Raw genomic sequence first — 18,945 nt, forward strand, 5'->3', positions numbered from 1 at the left:
GGTTCCTGCCATCAAAGTCCACGGCGGTCAATCTGCGGTGGCTGTTCCTGAAAATACAGGCTGCTTCTGGTGGTACTCATTCTAGACCTGTTTTGTCTTTGGATGCCGCTAAAGCATTTGATAGTGTGGAGTGGGGGTACCTTTTGGAGCGATTTGGAAGGAACTTTATTGCTTTGGTGAAATTGTTATACCATGAACCAGTAGCTAGAATGAGGGCTAATGGTACGATGTCAGAAGTTTCTGCTTTGGGAAGGGGGATGCGTCAGGGGTGCCTACTTTCCCCGCTGCTGTTCGCCCTGGCGATTGAGCCTTTGGCTCATGTAGTGAGACAGCATCCGTGTATAGAAGGGTTTAAGTTTGGGGACTTTGAGGAACGTATAGCGCTACATGCGGATGATTTTTTGTTCTGGGGGGGGGGGGGGGGGGTGGAACGGTCGTTGCCTGTGGTTTTGATAGTTCTTGCAAAGTTTGGTAGATTCTCGGGATTGAAAATTGGAATAAGTCTGCATTGTTGCCAATTACGTCACTGGCTACGCCGGTGGTGGTGTGTGTGGGGGGGGGGGGGGGTAAATCTACCTTGTGTGAAGGAATTGAAATACCTTTTGGGATTAGGGTCTCGGCGAAGGTACAGGATTTTATAGCTTTGAATGTACAGCCTCTGTTGGGGAAACAAAGACAGGACAAGAATTTGTCTAGGGCTGCTGTTGTCAGCGTTGGGTCGTGCAAACCTGATAAAAAAACCTGAGGCATAAGAATCATTTTTATGTTGTGCATAATTCCCCAGTATGGTTGTTGAAGTACCGGTTCAGGAGGATACATATGTTTAGGGATTTGTTATGGAAAAGGGGGATTCCTAGGATCAAATTGGAAAAACTAATTACCAGCAGAACAGGGAGAATTAGCTTTACCAAATGCATGGATATATTTGGCGGCTCAACTGCAACACTTCAAGGGATGGAAAGAAAGGGACAGGTGGGATTCCAGTGGTAAATTGTTTTATTTAGGCCAGCGCACTGACTTGCTGGAAGCATTGGAATCCCATAAGCTCAGGAGGAAGGCAGGGGGAAAACCGACTTTGTTGCTTATACATAAGGTATGGTGGGAGTGCAAGAAATTGTTGGGAGTTGCAGGATGTTCAAACTATATGCCAATTTGGGATAACCCCTACCTGTGGGAATTTAATACCTCGGAAGGCTTTCAGGCAGGAGTGGGAGCAAAAAGGGGTTAGGTTAGTATGTCAGCTGTACGAAGGAGGGATTTTCAAGTTGTTCTCTCAATTGCAGGAGGAGTTTGAGCTCCCGCATAGGCTGTTCTATCAGTACCTTCAACTGCGTCATGCTGCACAAGCTCAGGCTAGATCAGTGGACTTGAGTTGCTCCACCGTGGGGTTAGTGGAACAGGTGTTAGGAGCCAGGGGCACGAAGGGTATTATATCTTTGGTATATTGCACACTACTTTCCAAATTCCTCGGAGATCCTATGGTGGAGATTAAAAGAAAAGGGGATGTAGGGGTTCTTACTAATGAAGAATGGGGGGAAATAATGGAGTCTCCGAAAGAACTTTCCATTAGTGTTGCACATAGGAGATCGCAACTGTTTTTGCTACATAGGGTGTATAGGACGCCTAAGGTGTTATGGCAAATGCGGCTTAGGCCGACAATGGAATGCCCTAGATGCTCGTCTGATGGGGCGGATTTCAAACATGTTCTGGAGCTGCTCAGCACTAGGTAGATACTGGGGTGCGGTTAAGGGAATGTTAACGACGGTGTATGGAAGGGATTTCCCATTAGATCCTAAGGTATATCTTCTGAGATGTATGGTAGGGGAGGGGGAAGATCGAGCTGAATTACGGTCTCAAAGTGTTCTCATGCAAGAAAGCTGATAGCAAAATATTGGTTGCAAAGGGATCCTTCGGGCTTACCTGAACTGGTAGGATATATTAATCATGCGATATCTTTGGAAAAACGGATATACCTGAAGCGTGGGGCAATGCACAAATGCGAAGCAATGGGGCAAATGGGTACAAAGTCATGGTTTGAGTTAGGAAGGAATTTCATAGGGTCGCATAACAAAGGTGTATGTTTTGGATATAGAAGGTGGCGAGATGCTCCGCATTATATGCCTGGGAAGGACTGGAGTACTGCGGTTGGGATGGGGAGTGGGGTTGGTTTGGGTGTGGGGGGGGGGAAAGGGGTTCATTGCAAGATGTGGATGGTTTAATGCTGTGATACGTAGATGTCTCCTATCACAGTGCAAGGAGAGTGAGATGGGGAGGGGGATAAGTTTCTGAAGGGTTCCCAAATGAGAATTTGTGGAAGGGGGAGGGAGGGCTATAGAGAACGTGTACTGTGAAAGGGGCCTTGGTAGGCCATGCTTGCATTTTGTATGATGGGAAAAAATTGATTACTACTGTATGTAACCGCTGTTTATACTTTGGAGTAAATTAATAAAAAGTTGTTTTATTTAAAAAAGAAAAAAAATGGCAACCGTATTCTTGGTAGACGCATCAGCCGATTTCCATTAGATTTGCTGCCAGGAATGGGGCTATCCCAAATGCTGCTAGAGCATTATGGCTCAAAATGTGGTCAGGAGACACGAAGTCTTAAACTGTTCCATCCCGTTTACAGAATCTGTTTAGTCCTCTACTGGATAACATGCTGGAAAGCGCAACGTATAGGAAAAAGGGGTTTCCAGAAGAGATACCTAAAATGCCCCCTCAGTTTCGGAAGTTTCACAAACCGAGGGAAGCAACCTTACAAAACTACAGAGGGAAAGGGAAGTCCGGTCACTGGAGTTACCCCAAGGGGGGGGGGGGGAGGGGCCGAGGATATCTCCTCAACCCCAATAACTCATTTCAGCCCTCAAAGCAATGATGCCAGGAGTGTAGGAGGAAGATTCCTACGTTGTTGTTCCAACTGCACCAGAATAACCCAGAACCCTTGGGTTCTACACATTATAGAAGGGTACAAAATAGAATTCTACATTCTTCCAGAGAAATTTCTATTAACCAAGTACCAATCAAGAGAGCTTCATCAAATCCTCATCCTTGACATACAGAAACTGCTGCAGTTAAAAGCGATTGCTGCAGTACACCACAACGAACGATTCAAGGGCCACTATTCAAAAATCTTCCTGGTCAAGAAACCAAACTGTTCTTACAACCTGAAATTACTGAACAAATGGGTGAAATATCGCAAGTTCAAAATGGAGTCTTATCAGATCGACTATTCCTCTAATAAGGAAAGAAGCATCAATGTGTACGATAGCTTTAAATGATGCGTACAATCACGTCCCTATCCACCCCGCTTACCAGAGATTCCTTAGATTCGTGATTCAGAGCGGTGCTTCTGTTTTCCACTTCCAATTTATCTCCCCTTCTGCATTTCCTCCGCCCCCAGAATTTTTACAAAAATTATGGCCGTGATTATGGCTTTCTTAAGAAGTCAAAGCATAGTGGTTGTCCCATATCTAGACCATTTCCTGCTGACAGCAGATACTCAGTCTATCCTAAACCGCCATCGGGTACAGGTTCTTTCCCTACTACAGGAATTGGGATAGATATTCAACTTCGAGAAGTCAAGTCTTCCTCCCCAAAAACAGAAGATCTTCCTAGGAATGCTGTTGGACTCCTCCCTTCAACATTCCTTCCTTCCAAGGGAGAAACAAATACTTCTACTGACCGAAGTGAGGACATTTTGGGGAAATAGCACCTGTTGCATAAGGGAAGGAATGTGGATGTTGGGATTGATGTCTTGCATCCATTCCATGGAGTCAATTTCACTCCGGAATCTGATTAATTCCCAGTGGGATCGAATACAGGACTCCTTGAATTCAGATTCCAGAAACGGTGAAGTCCTCTCTCCACTGGTGGCTTTGCCCAAACAACCTAAGCAAGGGGATCCCCTGGAGAACTTCTCATGTAGTAATTACCACAGATGCCAGCAAACATGGCTGGGGGTCGAGGATCCAAGACAGGCATTTTCAGGGCATATGGCCTGTTCAGAGGATTACGTCCTCAAACTTCTTAGAACTAGAAGCTGTATGGGAGACATTCATAAAAGCAGTGAGTACTGTAATTTCACCTTCCTCACTACTTGTTTTCCAGAAAAGGCAGAGCAGGTTTTGCAATGCTCTTTCCAGAACTCCCATAGAAGTAAATGGATGTTACAGAAACTGCTTAGTACAGCGAGCTACGCTTTTTCTGTAAATGTGCTCGGCTGTTTCTGGAACACCGGGCCACCTAGCAAGTGGCCGGAGCCAGCAGCAGTAGGTAGGACGGGGGATCCGTTCCAGAGAAAGATGTAATGAGCTGTAGACCTATTCATGGCTGGCTCTCCCCTGCCTCTCCTCACCTTTGCAGTGGCCACCTCTTGACATCTATTGCACCATGTGTTTCACAGAACAGGTCTTCTCGAAACCAAGGAATCCTAGAGGTGGGACCCCCACCTAACAAGCATTTATGGCATATCCTATGGATTAACTAGAAAAGTGTCTGTCATTGGGAATACGGTGAGGTTACCCATTGATAATAAGGTTTTAATTTTAATGCGGGAGTATGTGTAGGTTACTGGATTTATGCACGTTCTTTATGTAGTCAGATAAAATAACCCATTCTAGAATAACCAAATTGCTAGAATCAAGAATTTTAAGTGGATTTTAGGAAGTTTGTTATGTTTTGAAAAAAATAAAAATATGTATTTCCTTACAGATTCCCTAGGTGGTAACAGTCATACACTTATGATCGCATGTGTCAGTCCTGCGGATTCCAACATGGAGGAGACCCTAAATACTATAAGATATGCAGATAGAGCCAGGAAGATCAAGAATAAGCCTATAGTCAACACGGATCCTCAGGCTGCAGAGCTGCGGAAACTTAAACAGCAGGTACGTATACCGTCCTGTAAGCTGGAGAGAAATTAGAGCAAAACCTCCTCGTAATATCACAATGTGGCTTTATTCTCTGTTGAACAGGTGCGAGATCTGCAGGTTTTGCTGCTACAGGCCCACGGAGGGACTCTACCTGTCTTGATAAAGTAAGATTCATGTTTTCTAGATCATAAATAGAAAAGTTAGTTGATACATTTCTTTAGTTTAGGATCTGGAAGATAAATCACTGAATGAACTGTATATAGTTAAAAATCCTCCATGTTGTATAAAATTAATGGGTTGTACACTTTATGGGTAGGTTCATTTTAACCTCTTAACTACCGGCTTATAGAAGTTTCCCCTTATCTGCGCGGTGGCTGTTGCGAACGGCGTCGTGCTCCAGGGCATCGATCAGACTACTAGCAGTAGTCTCCGATTGTGTTTAACCCCTCCGATGCGGCGCTTAATAGCGACCGCCACATCTGAGTGGCCGAAAAGATGTCTGTCAGTTTTACACTGACAGGCATAATACACTGCAATACAGTGGTATTGCAGTGTATTATAAAAGCGATCGAGAGATCACGCTAAGTGTGAGACTAAAGTAAAGGTTAAAAAAAGAAAGTTTAATAAAGTTTGTAATGTCCAAAGTAAAGAAATTTTAAAAAAAAACTTTTTCCCCCTTACACAATAATTTATTATGAAAAAGTGAAAATGTACATAACGACAACTGTAAAACTATTGCATTATTTAAACCGCACGGTAAACGCCGTAAAAAACAATGCCAGAATTGCTGTTTTTTGTTTATCCTGGCTTCAAAAATATTTGAGTCACATGTACTCCAATAATGGTACCAATAAAAACGAAGTGGTCCCGCAAAAAAAAGCCCTCACAGCTGTGAGCAGAAAAAAATAAATAAAATATGGCAACATAAACAAATTTAAAAAGTTTTTTACTGTGTAAAAGTAGTAAAACATAAAAAACAACTGAATTTGGGATCACCACGACCCGCTGAATAAAGTTGTTTTTTTATTTTTATTTATACCACACGGTAAACGGCGCAAGTTTAAGACACAAAAAAGTGGTACGTTTTTCCGATTAAATTTTTTTGGTGGGCAAGAAGTTAATCAATAAATTATAAGTACCCCGAAATAGTGCAATATAAAAAAATACAACTTCTTCCACAAAAAAACAAGTCCTTATACAGCCATGTCGACTGAACTAAAGTTATAGCTCGGTCTTTTGGATCCATTTCTGGCTTTGGCTCAAACTGAGCCACAATCTGCATCAAATCTGTGTGTGATCCTGGCCCTTATCTCAACTAATTGGCCGTGAATCCTTGGGAATCACCGGTCGGGCACCTGAATACTTAGGCTGGATTCACACGAGGTCATTACGTCCGTAATTGACGGACGTATTTCGGCGTCAAGTCCCGGGCCGAACACAGTGCAGGGAGCCGGGCTCCTAGCATCATAGTTCTGTCCGATGCTAGGAGTCCCTGCCTCGCTGCCGGACAACTGTCCCGTACTGTAATCATGATTACAGTACAGGACAGTTGTCCAGCAGGGACTCCTAGCATCGTACAGAACTATGATGCTAGGAGCCCGGCTCCCTGCACTGTGTTCGGTCCGGGACTTGCGGCCGAAATACCTCCGTCAATTACGGACGTATTGACCTCGTGTGAATCCAGCCTAAGACTGCATTTGGCTGGATGATCTATGTATTCCCCCTCAGATGGGATTTTCTATATGAAGAACCATTCTCTTGCTCCTGATGTCACATGCCAGTTGCTTTTATTTCAAAATTTGTATTTTTAGCATTGAACCATCTGAAAATCTACAGTCTCTTATGATTAAGACTAAAACCTTGGAAGAAGAAAATGGCAAACTGAGTCGAGAGCTGAGTGAGGCCGCAGAACAGACGGCTCAGATTCTTGAGAGAATTATTTTGGTGAGCTAGAACACGGTTTTGGGTTTTGCTGTATATAATTCAAAGATGACCATGTACTTTTTGTTTGTTCTAGTTTTCTTTGTGCTGAATGTTTTAGACTTGTAGAAAACATAAATTGTTTAAATGATTTTTGCCTACTGCTGCGAACATGACAAGTAGTTTGTTGAAATCAATGTCCTAAGGCAATGATCACATGCGACAGATTTTTTTTTTTTAAATGTATTTATTTACTTTTTTTGCTGAAATTTCTTCTACAGCAAATCCGTTCCATTCATCTGAATGGGATTTTCTGCAGCAGCTGTATGGATTTCTGCAAGTTCCATTCAGATGATTGGAATGGATTTTCAGGTGCAAAAATTTCTGCAACAAAATCTGCTGCGTGTGACTGCAGCCTGAAGAGTAGTCGTCTTTACGCCAAATTAATCTGCTTTCAAAGAATTGCCAAACTTGACTTTAGGATTTTACTGAAATGCTGCAAGAGGCATAATTCTGATTAATGTTTTTTTCTCTGCCACTTATAGACCGAACAGGAGAACGATAAACTTAACACAAAAATGGAGGAACTTAAGGAACATGCTGCGTGAGTCTTATCGGTCTACCTTGTCTTATGTGTGAAGTCCGAAAAACCTTTCTGATCTAACTAAATTAATCCCAATCCCAGTTGTAAGGTTGACCTGCAGAAGATAGTTGAGACATTAGAAGACCAAGAACTGAAGGAAAACGTAGAGATCATTCGCAACTTACAGCAGGTCATTGGCCATCTTCAGGTAAGTTACAGTGTAATGGTCCTCCTTACGAGACTTTACAGAGAAATTCTAGACCATGTTATAGGGTTTTGAAATTTTGATAATAGATGTCATGCTTGTGTGCTTGCATACTCTCTGCCATATAGTAGACTTGACCAAAGTATAAGACTTTGACGGTACGATCATGCAGACGGAGACTATCCCCCACCAGGTCCCCTTCAGCATATTCAGGTTCCTCTTCAAGAGGTTTTCCAACTAAAAAAATGTATCCCATATCCACCGAAAAGGTGATCAATGTATGATCACTGGGACTTCCACTGATCATTAGAATGAGTGTCCCGCAGTGAGGAGGATTTCAAATGTCACGCTACACTCAATGTGGATCCAATGGAAACCGCTGAGCAGTAGACTGTGCACTGAGGGCAACGGGGGTCGGGTGCCCCATTCTAGTCATCTGTGGAAGTCCGAGATCACACATTTATCACCTATTCTGTGGATAGGTGACAAATATTCTTAGTGGGAAAACACCTTTAAGTGATCTGGGACAGACCCCTTAATGTGACATGTCCACATACCGTATTTTTCGGACTGTAAGACGCACCTGCCTGTAAGACGCACCTGCCTGTAAGACGCACCTGCCTGTAAGACGCACCTGCCTGTAAGACGCACCTGCCTGTAAGACGCACCTGCCTGTAAGACGCACCTGCCTGTAAGACGCACCTGCCTGTAAGACGCACCTGCCTGTAAGACGCACCCAGGTTTTAGACAACTGAAAATAGGAAAAAATTTCATATTTTACTACTTTTACAAAGCAAAAAACTATTTGTTAAAAATTTGTTCGGTTTCACCATATTCTGAGAGCCATAACTTATATTTTTTTTTATCGTGTGAGGGCTTTTTTTTTTTGCGGGACGAGCTGTAGTTTTTATTAGCACCATTTTTTTGGTACATACGATTTTTATTTTTTTTATTTAATAATTTTTAACGCTATGGTGACAAACTATTCTGGGGTTTTTAATTTTTTTACACTGTTCACTGTCAAATAATTCTCTATTGTAGTGGTTTTGGACTACTATGGACACAGCCATACCAATTTTTTTACATTGTGTTTGGGGGAAAAATGGGAAAAGGGTTTTTTAACTTGTAAAAACATTTTTACACTCCTGAATTTATCGAACTTTTTTTTTCTCACATTTTTAGTTCCCCTAGGGGAGTTGAACCAGCGATCATTAGATCGCTGGTACAATACACTGCAATACATGGATGAGTTACAGAAACGGCGTAACTTGCTGAGCTACGCAGTTTCCGTAACTTCCATAATAGTGAATGGCAGTTACAGAAGCAGCGTAGCATGCTACGCTGTTTTTGTAACTACTATTCACTACTATGGAAGTTACTGAAACTGCGTAGCTCAGCAAGTTATGCTGTTTCTGTAACTCTACCATGTAACCAGGTAATGGCCGGAAGACAGCGGAGCCGGGTAAGAGAACGCGGTATAGGGGGCCCCATTCTAGAGATAGGTGCAGGTCCCAGAGGTGAGACCCACATCTATCTGACATTTATGACATCCTGTGGATGCTATTGACCACGGCATTTAACTAGTTAAACTGTCAGTAACAGCGCCATCGCTGTTCCTGGCTGTTAAAGCAGCGTGTCAGCTGTAAAACACAGTGGAAATCTGCAGTGTATGGAGCAGGCTCAGCACGTGAGCCCGCTCCAAACATCATCCCCTGCCCACTCCATGATGTGCACATCATGTGCACATCATGGGTCGGGAAGGGGTTAAGTAAGGAGAGGTTAGGGGGCCCGGCACTGCTGGTTCTCTTGACTGCCGACTATAAGACGCAGGGACTTTTTAGCAAGAGTTATTCTTGCGAAAGACCTGTGTTTTATAGTCCAAAATAATACGGTAAGTCCCCTTGACCACTCAGTAGCATGGAGACTATTCAGTTTTTCTCTCCCCTTCGACTTGGGAACAGAAAGTTTTCGGTCTATGGTATAAATTCCAGTATGTGAGTCCTCACACCTCTTAACTGGTCTAGAAGGCTTCCTAAGTGACCGTATCGACATTATTGGTATGTAGGGCACCTTTCCATTTATTGAGTACTTTTGTGCCCACTGTCTTGTTGGTGTTCTATGTTCCTTATGTAAATGTCTTGGCGATGGGCTACATTTAAAGAGACGGTCACCAGTTTATTAATTCCTGATCTAACCAATAGGTGCTTTTCTGCTGATAACTTAAAGCGGCTCTGTCACCAGATTCTCAAATCTCTATCTCCTATTGCATGTGATCGGCGCTGCAATGTAGATAACAGTAACTGTTTTTTTTTTGTTTTTTTTAAACCGTTCATTTTTATCCAAGTTATGAGCTATTTTATATATATATATATATATGTGTGTGTGTGTATGTATGTATGTGTATGTATATATATATATATATATATATATATATATATATATATATATATATATACAAATGAGCTTTGAAATGTCCAACTGGGCGTGTATTGTGTTTTTAACTGGGCGTTGTGGAGAGAAGTGTATGATGCTGACGAATCAGTGACCAGTCAGCATCATGCACTCCACTCCATTCATTTACACAGCAGCATCACGTTCTTACTACTAGAACGATGTGCAGCCACATAAACAAGTGTCCTGATAATGAATACACATGACCTCCAGCCTGGACGTCATGTGTATTCACAATCCTGACACTTCTGACACTTTTCTGTGAGATTTCCAGCAAGGGAAACGAAATCTCGTTTACCTTAATCTCGCGAGATTACGCGCGGCTTGCTGGAATCTCACAGAAAAGATTCAGAAGTGTCAGAATTCTGAATGCACATGACGTCCAGGCTGTAGGTCATGTGTATTCATTATCAGGACACTTATGTATGTGGCAGCACATTGTTCTAGTAAGAACACTATATGCTGTGTAAATGAATGGAGAGGAGTGCATGATGCTGATTGGTCACTGATTGGTCAGCATCATACACTTCTCTCCAACGCCCAGTTAGTAAAACAAGTAAACACGCCCAGTTAAAAACACAATACACGCCCAGTTGCACATAATAAAAACACGCCCAGTTGTCCATTTCAAAGCTCATTTGCATATATATATATATATATATATATATATATATATATATATATATAGCTCAACTTGGCCAAAAATGAACGTTTTTAAAAAAACAAAACACGTTGCTGTTCTCTACATTGCAGCGCCGATCACATACAATAGGAGATAGGGATTTGAGAGTCTGGAGACAGAGCCTCTTTGTGGTGTTTTTTTTTTTTTTTTTTCTTTAATAAAAACCTTATATTTGCAAAGTTGAGCATTTTTCTAAATATGTAAATGAGCCTTTTTTTGACAACCAGTAGGTTACCCCAGCGCTTCTCCTGAGGTGGATCTACCTCACAGCCTCTGACCCTGTCCTATCCGCACGAAGCTGCTTCACAGTGAGACTAAAGCTGGAGGGAAGGGGGGGGGGGGGCACTTCAAACAGCCATATCTCGGGCTGTGGACCACCTAGAGCTGTGGTATATGAAAGGAGACTGATCGCAGTTCTAGCTGTGAACCAACCAGAGGTGTCGCCAGTTGCATACACTGGAATGGAAGCTGTATACTATATGAACACACTGTTGCTGGGAAGGGGGAGAAGCTGTATGCTGATTGGACAGCGTCATACAGAAAACGTGACACCGCCCAGAGTGACAGTTGCCTCCTATTTAGCGAATAGAGCCACATTAGCATATTTAGAAAAATGCTCATAACTTTGCGAATGTTTTATTGATTTTTTTTTAAACAAATCCCACTGTAGTTATCAGCAGTAAAGCGCCTGTTAGATTAGTTAGGAGATAGGGAATTCATAAACTGGTGACAGATTCTCTTTAAACCTCATCCAGTTTGTTCAAGGTTTGTCAGGGTTTCCTTTTGTTTGTTTTAAGCCCAGTAGAAGATATTTTGGGCTCCCATTATATTTATTGTTCCGGTTTGCAGTTGAATCATGTTACTGCCCCACCTTAATGAAACAATTGTTTGCGCACACACCAGCTTTGTTTCCTTCCTTGCACGGTCCATTGTTCAGTGCGGTGCTCCTCCACAGGGCTCCACAGCGGCATGTCTGTGACCGAGCCTTTTCTATCTTCAATTCTTTTCATCAGGATGAAAGCTCAGGAGTTGCTGCATCTATTGAAGCTATGGTTGATGAGGACACAAGCTCTCTATCTGAAGAGGTAAGACGGAGATCAACATTTAAAGTAAATGATGTTATTTACAGGGATTTATGTGCTATGTAAAAAACACAAACGTTTAAAATGATTGAGATTTTATAATCGAGATTATAAAAGCTACTTTTTACACCACTTTAAAAAAACAAAATCGGCTTTTCTAGAAAAATTATTGACTTCCACATTAAACGAGGAGGTCACCGATATGAACCCACTATAAAAACGTATTAATGTACAGCGACTGCTCCACCAATATGTTTTGTATTTTATTTTTTTTAGATTAACCTTCTCGCTAATCTCTAGATAGATTTTGTAGCCATTGGTTCTTTTTCAAGATATATGGGTTTATATTGGAGCAGTTTGTCTTCCATCTGCAGTATCATGCAACGTATTCTTACTTTTTAATGGTACCAGTCACTTTTTTTTCACAGCACTTTTGTAATAAAGTGGAGAAGCCATAGGGTGTTCAGATTCCAAGTTGCGTTTGTTTTTTTTTTTATATATTTTTTTTTTAATCTGGACCAACCATTAACTGGTTGCCGACACAGGACGAGTATGCTTGTCCTGAGCGGCGAGCACGTCGCGCATTAGGACGATCATACTCGTCCTGTGTGACAGCCGTCTGTGCGCGCGATCGAGAGCTGGGCAACAGCTGTAATACACAGCCACGGCCCCGCTCTGACAGCGGAGAGGAGAGAAACCTCTTCTCTCCGCCATTAACCCTTTGAACGCCGCGATGAAAGCTGATCGCGGTGTTCAAAGAGGGGGGACTGCACATTGATCGCGTCACAGAAAATAACTGACGCGATCAAAGCCCACAACTCGTATGGCCAGACAGCCCAGGGTCTATTGAAGGACCCCACTGCTGTCTGAACATATTTCCTGTTAGGGCATACTGAGGTATGTCCTAACAACTGCATGTGTACAATGACTACACCGGCTAATGTACTGGCATATAGATCTATGCCAGTACATTAGTTACAAAATAAAAATCAAAATGATAAATCCCTTCAAAAAAAGTTAAATGAATGTAAAAAAATTTTTATAATAAATAAATAAAAAATAAAAAAAATACACAAACACACATTTTTTATAATAAACTTTTTAAAATATATGTCCCAAAACATGAAATAATAGACATATTTGGTATCGCCACGACCGTAACAACCTGTACAACAAATGTATAACATTATTTATGATGATCGGTGTATGGTATAAAAAAAAAAAATATATTAAAACTGCAGTGGGACGGCTTTTTTTTCTGCATTTTCGCCAAAATAAAAATTTATAGAAATTAAACGATAATGTATTTGTGCCAAAAAATGGTACCTACATAAAGTACAACTCGTCCCGCAAAAAACAAAGTCTCATACAACTACGTCGTACAAAAAATAAGAGTTATGAGCGTCAGGATGCAAAGAGGGGAAATGTAAAAAAATTGCTCTGTCCTAAAGGCCGAAGTTGGCCGTGTCCTTAAGGGGTTAGTCGTATAGTTTAGAAAAACTATTTTTATTAATTAAAGAATAATTCATTTGCGTGTTTTGTTTACTCTTCTCTCCTTTTTTGTTTTATTTTTTGTTTAGAAAATGGACAATGAGGAAAAGCGAACTTCTGATGCATTTACTACTCATCATGCACTTAGACAGGCTCAGCTTTCCAAAGAATTGATTAAGTTAAATAAAGCATTGGTTCTGAAGGAAGCTTTAGCAAAAAAGATGGCTCAGAATGACAGTCAGCTGGAGCCTATGCAGGGTGAATACCTGGTAAGCGTTTTACAGTTGACATAAAGGCCATGTTCACATTAGAACTTCTATGGTAAACCACCTTGCCATACTGCATGTTAAAACGATTCTATATACAGGGGCACAAGTTAACTAGTTTGTCCAACCTTCAACTATTTCAATCTTTGTAACTGAATCTTTAACTGTGCCCTATGTGCTTTCTGATCACTATTGCGTTTTTGACTTTTTTTATTTTATTTTTTTAACACTACCTCTTTTGTGTGCAGAATAACATAAAGGCCTTGGAAACAGAAGTGGGTGTTCTGCAAAAAGAGAAGGAAGAACTAGTTTTATTTCTCCACTCCACCAAGAAGGATACCAATCAAGCTAAGTGAGTAGATATGTAAAGAGGGGATCTACACCCATCTCACTCACTTAATCTTTTTGTAGGCTATATATGTATACACTTTCCAATATTACTTGATCTGTTGTGGAAATTCTGTATGGAAAGCGTATATATATTGAAGTCTACACAGTAATTTTCTGACATGGGGTTTCCTTTGGAGATGTATTAAAACTGTTTTATTCTTGTTTTTAAATGTGTAAGAATCTTGGTGCAATGCAACCTAGGGATGTCACGATACCAGAATTTGGACTTTGATACCAATACTCTCGATACCGATGTGGTGGTTGTCTCCATCGAGAATAGCTAAAGTGTTCCCAAACCATTCAGAATTATGCTGAAGGGATTGCCAAAGTAGAGGCAGCCTACTGCATATTTGGTGGTAATGCCCTAAAATCTATGGGTATTGGTAAGGGGTATTTGATCTAATAGTAGGTATTTGTGAGATTGTCAGAGAACCAACATCAGAACTGGCACTGCTTCACCTTTTGTTTGAAGCAGTCCCAGTTAGATGTAGATGGGTAGCAGGATATGCATAGCTGCTGGAGCAGAACTAGTGTCTGTGGAAAAGCAAAGATCCCCCACAATTTGAGAATAAATCAATATTTGAGAAGTGCATGCAGGAGCATGGGGTTTTCCATTTGAAGTTGCTGATGGAGAGATGGGCCTGTTGGTCAAATGATCTATAGATTGAATTTCAAATTAATGATCTTTGAGCACTTTTTTTCCCCCCCTCCTGAGTAAGGATATAGAGGAGACACTTACGCTATTTTTATTTTTTTTCAGTGAAGCCTTACACAATTTTGCTGCATTTTATGTCACTACTGCTCTGTGAAAGGGGTATTCCATGTGACATTTATGGCATAGCCACACGATATGTCCCCTTTGGGACCCAAACCTATCTGGATTGGGCCCCCCTGACCACAGTCCTACTTTTTTGTATCTGGCCACAGACTGGGTCGCCAGGTTTTTCAGAAACTGCTGTGGTATGCGGTTTTTATAACTCCCATTCACTTTTATGGCTGTTAGGGATACCGCGTAGCAAAACACGCACTCCACTGTTTCTGGGATAACCTGGCCGCCTCAAAACAATGGCCGGAGCCCTGCAACCAAACGTAGGACTCTGGTCAAGGGGCGGCGGCCCCATTTTAGAGAGAGGTGTGGGACCTGGATCTATTGGACATTTATGGAATATCTTGGGAGTATGCCATAAATATCGCTGAAATTGGAAAACCAATTTAACTGGATAATGGTAATAGTTGCCTTGCATTACCAAGAGTTTTTTTTTTTGTTTTTTTTTTTAATTGTTACATAAAATTTTTGCAGGCTAAGTGAAAGGAGACGGAAGAGGTTGCAGGAACTGGAGGCTCAGATGACTGATTTGAAGAAAAAGCTGAATGAGCAATCAAAGCTTCTGAAATTCAGAGAGACCACTGAAAAAACAGTTTCCAAACTCAATCAAGAGATTCAAGTGAGTTGGGCAGCGCCAGTCTTTCTAAACCGTGCACGGAGACTACCTGAGGAAGCTTAAAGAGGCTCTGTCACCAGATTTTGCAACCCCTATCTCCTATTGCAGCAGATCGGCGCTGCAATGTAGATTACAGTAACGTTTTTATTTTTAAAAAAACGAGCATTTTTGGCCAAGTTATGACCATTTTTGTATTTATGCAAATGAGGCTTGCAAAAGTACAACTGGGCGTGTTGAAAAGTAATAGTACAACTGGGCGTGTATTATGTGCGTACAGCGGGGCGTTTTTACTACTTTTACTAGCTGGGCGTTCTGACAAGAAGTATCATCCACTTCTCTTCAGAACGCCCAGCTTCTGGCAGATCACGCTGTGACGTCACTTCCCCAGGTCCTGCATCGTGTCAGACGAGCGAGGACACATCGGCACCAGAGGCTACAGTTGATTCTGCAGCAGCATCGGCGTTTGCAGGTAAATCGATGTAGCTACTTACCTGCAAACGCCGATGCTGCTGCAGAATCATCTGTAGCCTCTGGTGCCGATGTGTCCTCGCTCGTCTGACACGATGCAGGACCTGGGGAAGTGACGTCACAGCGTGATCTCTCGAGAACACGCTGTGTCTGCACTGTCAGAAGCTGGGCGTTCTGAAGAGAAGTGGATGATACTTCTCGTCAGAACGCCCAGCTAGTAAAAGAAGTAAAAACGCCCCGATGTACGCACATAATACACGCCCAGTTGTACTTTTACTTCAAACACGCCCACTTGGACTTTTGCAAGCCTCATTTGCATAAATACAAAAATGGTCATAACTTGGCCAAAAATGCTGGTTTTTTAAAAATAAAAACGTTACTGTAATCTACATTGCAGCGCCGATCTGCTGCAATAGCAGATAGGGGTTGCAAAATCTGGTGACAGAGCCTCTTTAATTTATGCATGTCGCAGATAACTCACGTCTTCAGCTGAAGACAGAATGGCCACTAACTTTCCCGTTAATATCATTGGAGGACATGGCAACGTGGTAAAGGCCCTTGCAACTAGAAGGTTGACACTAGGTAGAAAAAATTTTGCTCAGTCAGGCCATACCCTTCCCATAGACACTGGCTAATCCGTCTTAGCCTAGTGTTCGCAGGAGGCATACACATCCTGCTTCTCAGGCCTGCTGCACTTTTTCAAAATGTTCGTAGTTTTTCCTACCAGTTGATGTTGCTATGTCTGAGACACTGTATTTATGGGATACGAGAGCGAAAGTGTTTCTGACCCAGTTTTCCCTGTCCACTCCGCCTCGGGCACCAGTTCCTCAATCAAAATGGTCCAAGAATTCTACTTTAATCTCGTCAGTCCAATCCTGAACCTGAAGTTTAACTTTTGTACATGCTCGAGGGTTTGAATAGAACAAGGCAAATACCTTTCATCCCTTGACCTCAATGATTCTTATCTCCACGGTCCTATCGTAAGGGCTTACCAGTGTTTCCTTTTCTGTCGGTTCTCAACTTTTACAGTTTGACGTCCTCCCGTTCAGACTTGCTACTGCTCCCAGGGAGTCTTCACCAAAGTCATGGCACTGCTCTGTGCCAGGGTAAAGGCCTCCTCCAGAGAGGAAAATATTTTAAGTCTCAGGTTCTCCTTTGACACCTTGAAGAGATTTGGATGAATCCTCAACAAAGATAAGTCGTTTCTGGTGCGATCTCAGCGAATAGAGTTCCTGGCATGATTTTCAACAATAGGACGGCCAGGGTTGTGCTTCAGGTGTACAAGATCCAGGCCGGGGTGGCCCTCCTACACCAGGAGGATCCAGTTTCCCTTAGCTTTTGCATGCAGCTGCAGGATAAGATGGTGGTGGCCTTCAATCCCTTCCCCATATGCCTTATTGCACACAATGACTCTTCAGAGGACTGTAGTCACACGCTGGGTACAAATGGATCCCCCTGCCCCTCCCCCACAAATTTAGTCAGGAGTTGCTCTGGTAAGAGACCTCCCCAGTCCTCTTCCAGGGCCAGTACTTTTTGCGCCTCTACATATGCAAGCCCCCCCTTCAGCTTACTCAGGGCACATGGTCCAAAAATGGAGCAAAGCTGCAAGTTAACATTTCTGAATTGAAGGCCTCTCAAACTTCACTGGGCAGAGAGTCATGTCCCTGCTCCTCTTTCAGCAGTCCACAACCAGAGTGTAGACAGCTGGGCTGCAGACTTTCTCAGTCGGGAGAAGCTGGATTTGTAAGAATAGTTGGCAAATCTGGAGGAAAATTTCCAGATAAAGCAAACATAGGGCTGACGAAGCACGAGTGAAACGCGCGTTGGGTCAAGCAGAGGTCCCCCTTCCTGGTCCGGATCTCCCATTCATCTTATATCATGTAGGTGTAGTTACATTGCTCAGTGTGCTATATGTACTTAGGACTGCATTCTAGATTGACTATTCACACTATGCATACGTGTCCATCTGTGCAAATGTATTATGCCTAGCACTTGCTTAAATAGCTTATATATATTCACTTTAGCTACACTTGGGAGTTGATTGTGACCATATTTTACTATCTGGGGGTCGCTCTGCTTTTTTGTTCTGATTCCATCCCTGTTCGAGGGTTCCTGGTATTTTAATATATTTAATTGTTTGTATGTTGTCTCTGTGTCTAAAGTAACTTCAATAAAGACTGTTTATATATATTTTTTTCAATTATTTGGTCGTGACTTGTTTCTTTTTCTGGGCTTTTTAGGGCTCTCAAAATGTTGACCTCTTCGAGTCTCATTTCAACCACAAGGTTTCAACCTTTGTGGCCATTGCACGGGGGCCCATTGCTCTCACCTTACATGCTCTGGCCATGCCTTGGGATGGGTTCTCTTCTGGGTCTCCGACTTTCCATGCTACTTTTTGCCCTTAGCTGTCAAGTCCAAGGCCATTCCAGCCATTCTGGTGGCCCCAGGCCTGGACTGCCGACCTAGTCAATCTACTTGTGGATGCCCATTATACCTTCTGCCGCGACCTGATCTTTCCCCAAGGTCTGCTGGCTACCATTGCTAGACTGATTTAGGTCTGCAATAACTGAATTTTATCGGTCAAGAGGAAGTCTGTCCCCTTTCGGTTTACCGCTCATTCCACAAGGTCTGCCAGGACATCCTGGGCATAATGTCACCAAGCTTCGGTCTCCGGTTTGCAAGGGTGCATAACTTCACAAAGTACTACCACATTCAGAGACTGGCTGCATCTGATGCCAGCCTGGGTTGCAAGTTACTTAAAGCTGCTGTGTTAGGTGGGTCTCATGGTAGATACCTTCTGTTGCCCATTCCTTGGTACTGCTTTATGACGTCCATGGTGCGCGGTCCCCCAATCAAATTAACAAGATTGTATTTTTGTAGTCGCAGTAAAATCTCTTTCTCATTGAACTTACTGGGGGACAAAGAACCCGCCCTCTGTTTATTTTTCTTTTCCTGTGCATGGGACTTTGGTTGTGGTTGTTCTTCTCCTGCTAGTCCTTTAATTTTTTTAATTTATTTTTTTAAAAAGTGGTTGGCTCCGTGCCTTTTGGGAAGGATATATAGCCTTGTCTGGGTGAGCAGCCTCCTAGTTGCAAGG

At 42.4% G+C, this 18,945-nt stretch overlaps 1 protein-coding gene across 3 annotated transcripts in view; it reads left to right on the forward strand.

The window, feature by feature from the left end:
• The window catches only part of KIF4A (kinesin family member 4A), a 51,557-nt gene that overhangs the window by 12,100 nt on the left and 20,512 nt on the right, over positions 1-18,945 (forward strand). For all 3 annotated transcript variants that reach the window (XM_075835668.1, XM_075835669.1, XM_075835670.1), the window contains exons 9-17: positions 4,708-4,883; positions 4,971-5,032; positions 6,680-6,812; positions 7,334-7,392; positions 7,474-7,579; positions 11,723-11,794; positions 13,372-13,551; positions 13,797-13,900; positions 15,239-15,383. In XM_075835668.1, the coding sequence (XP_075691783.1) occupies positions 4,708-4,883; positions 4,971-5,032; positions 6,680-6,812; positions 7,334-7,392; positions 7,474-7,579; positions 11,723-11,794; positions 13,372-13,551; positions 13,797-13,900; positions 15,239-15,383 (1,037 nt within the window). The remainder of the gene's footprint in view (positions 1-4,707; positions 4,884-4,970; positions 5,033-6,679; positions 6,813-7,333; positions 7,393-7,473; positions 7,580-11,722; positions 11,795-13,371; positions 13,552-13,796; positions 13,901-15,238; positions 15,384-18,945) is intronic.

The sequence above is a fragment of the Rhinoderma darwinii genome, chromosome 8 (assembly GCF_050947455.1).
Source record: "Rhinoderma darwinii isolate aRhiDar2 chromosome 8, aRhiDar2.hap1, whole genome shotgun sequence".
Classification (NCBI taxonomy): Eukaryota; Metazoa; Chordata; class Amphibia; order Anura; family Rhinodermatidae; genus Rhinoderma; species Rhinoderma darwinii.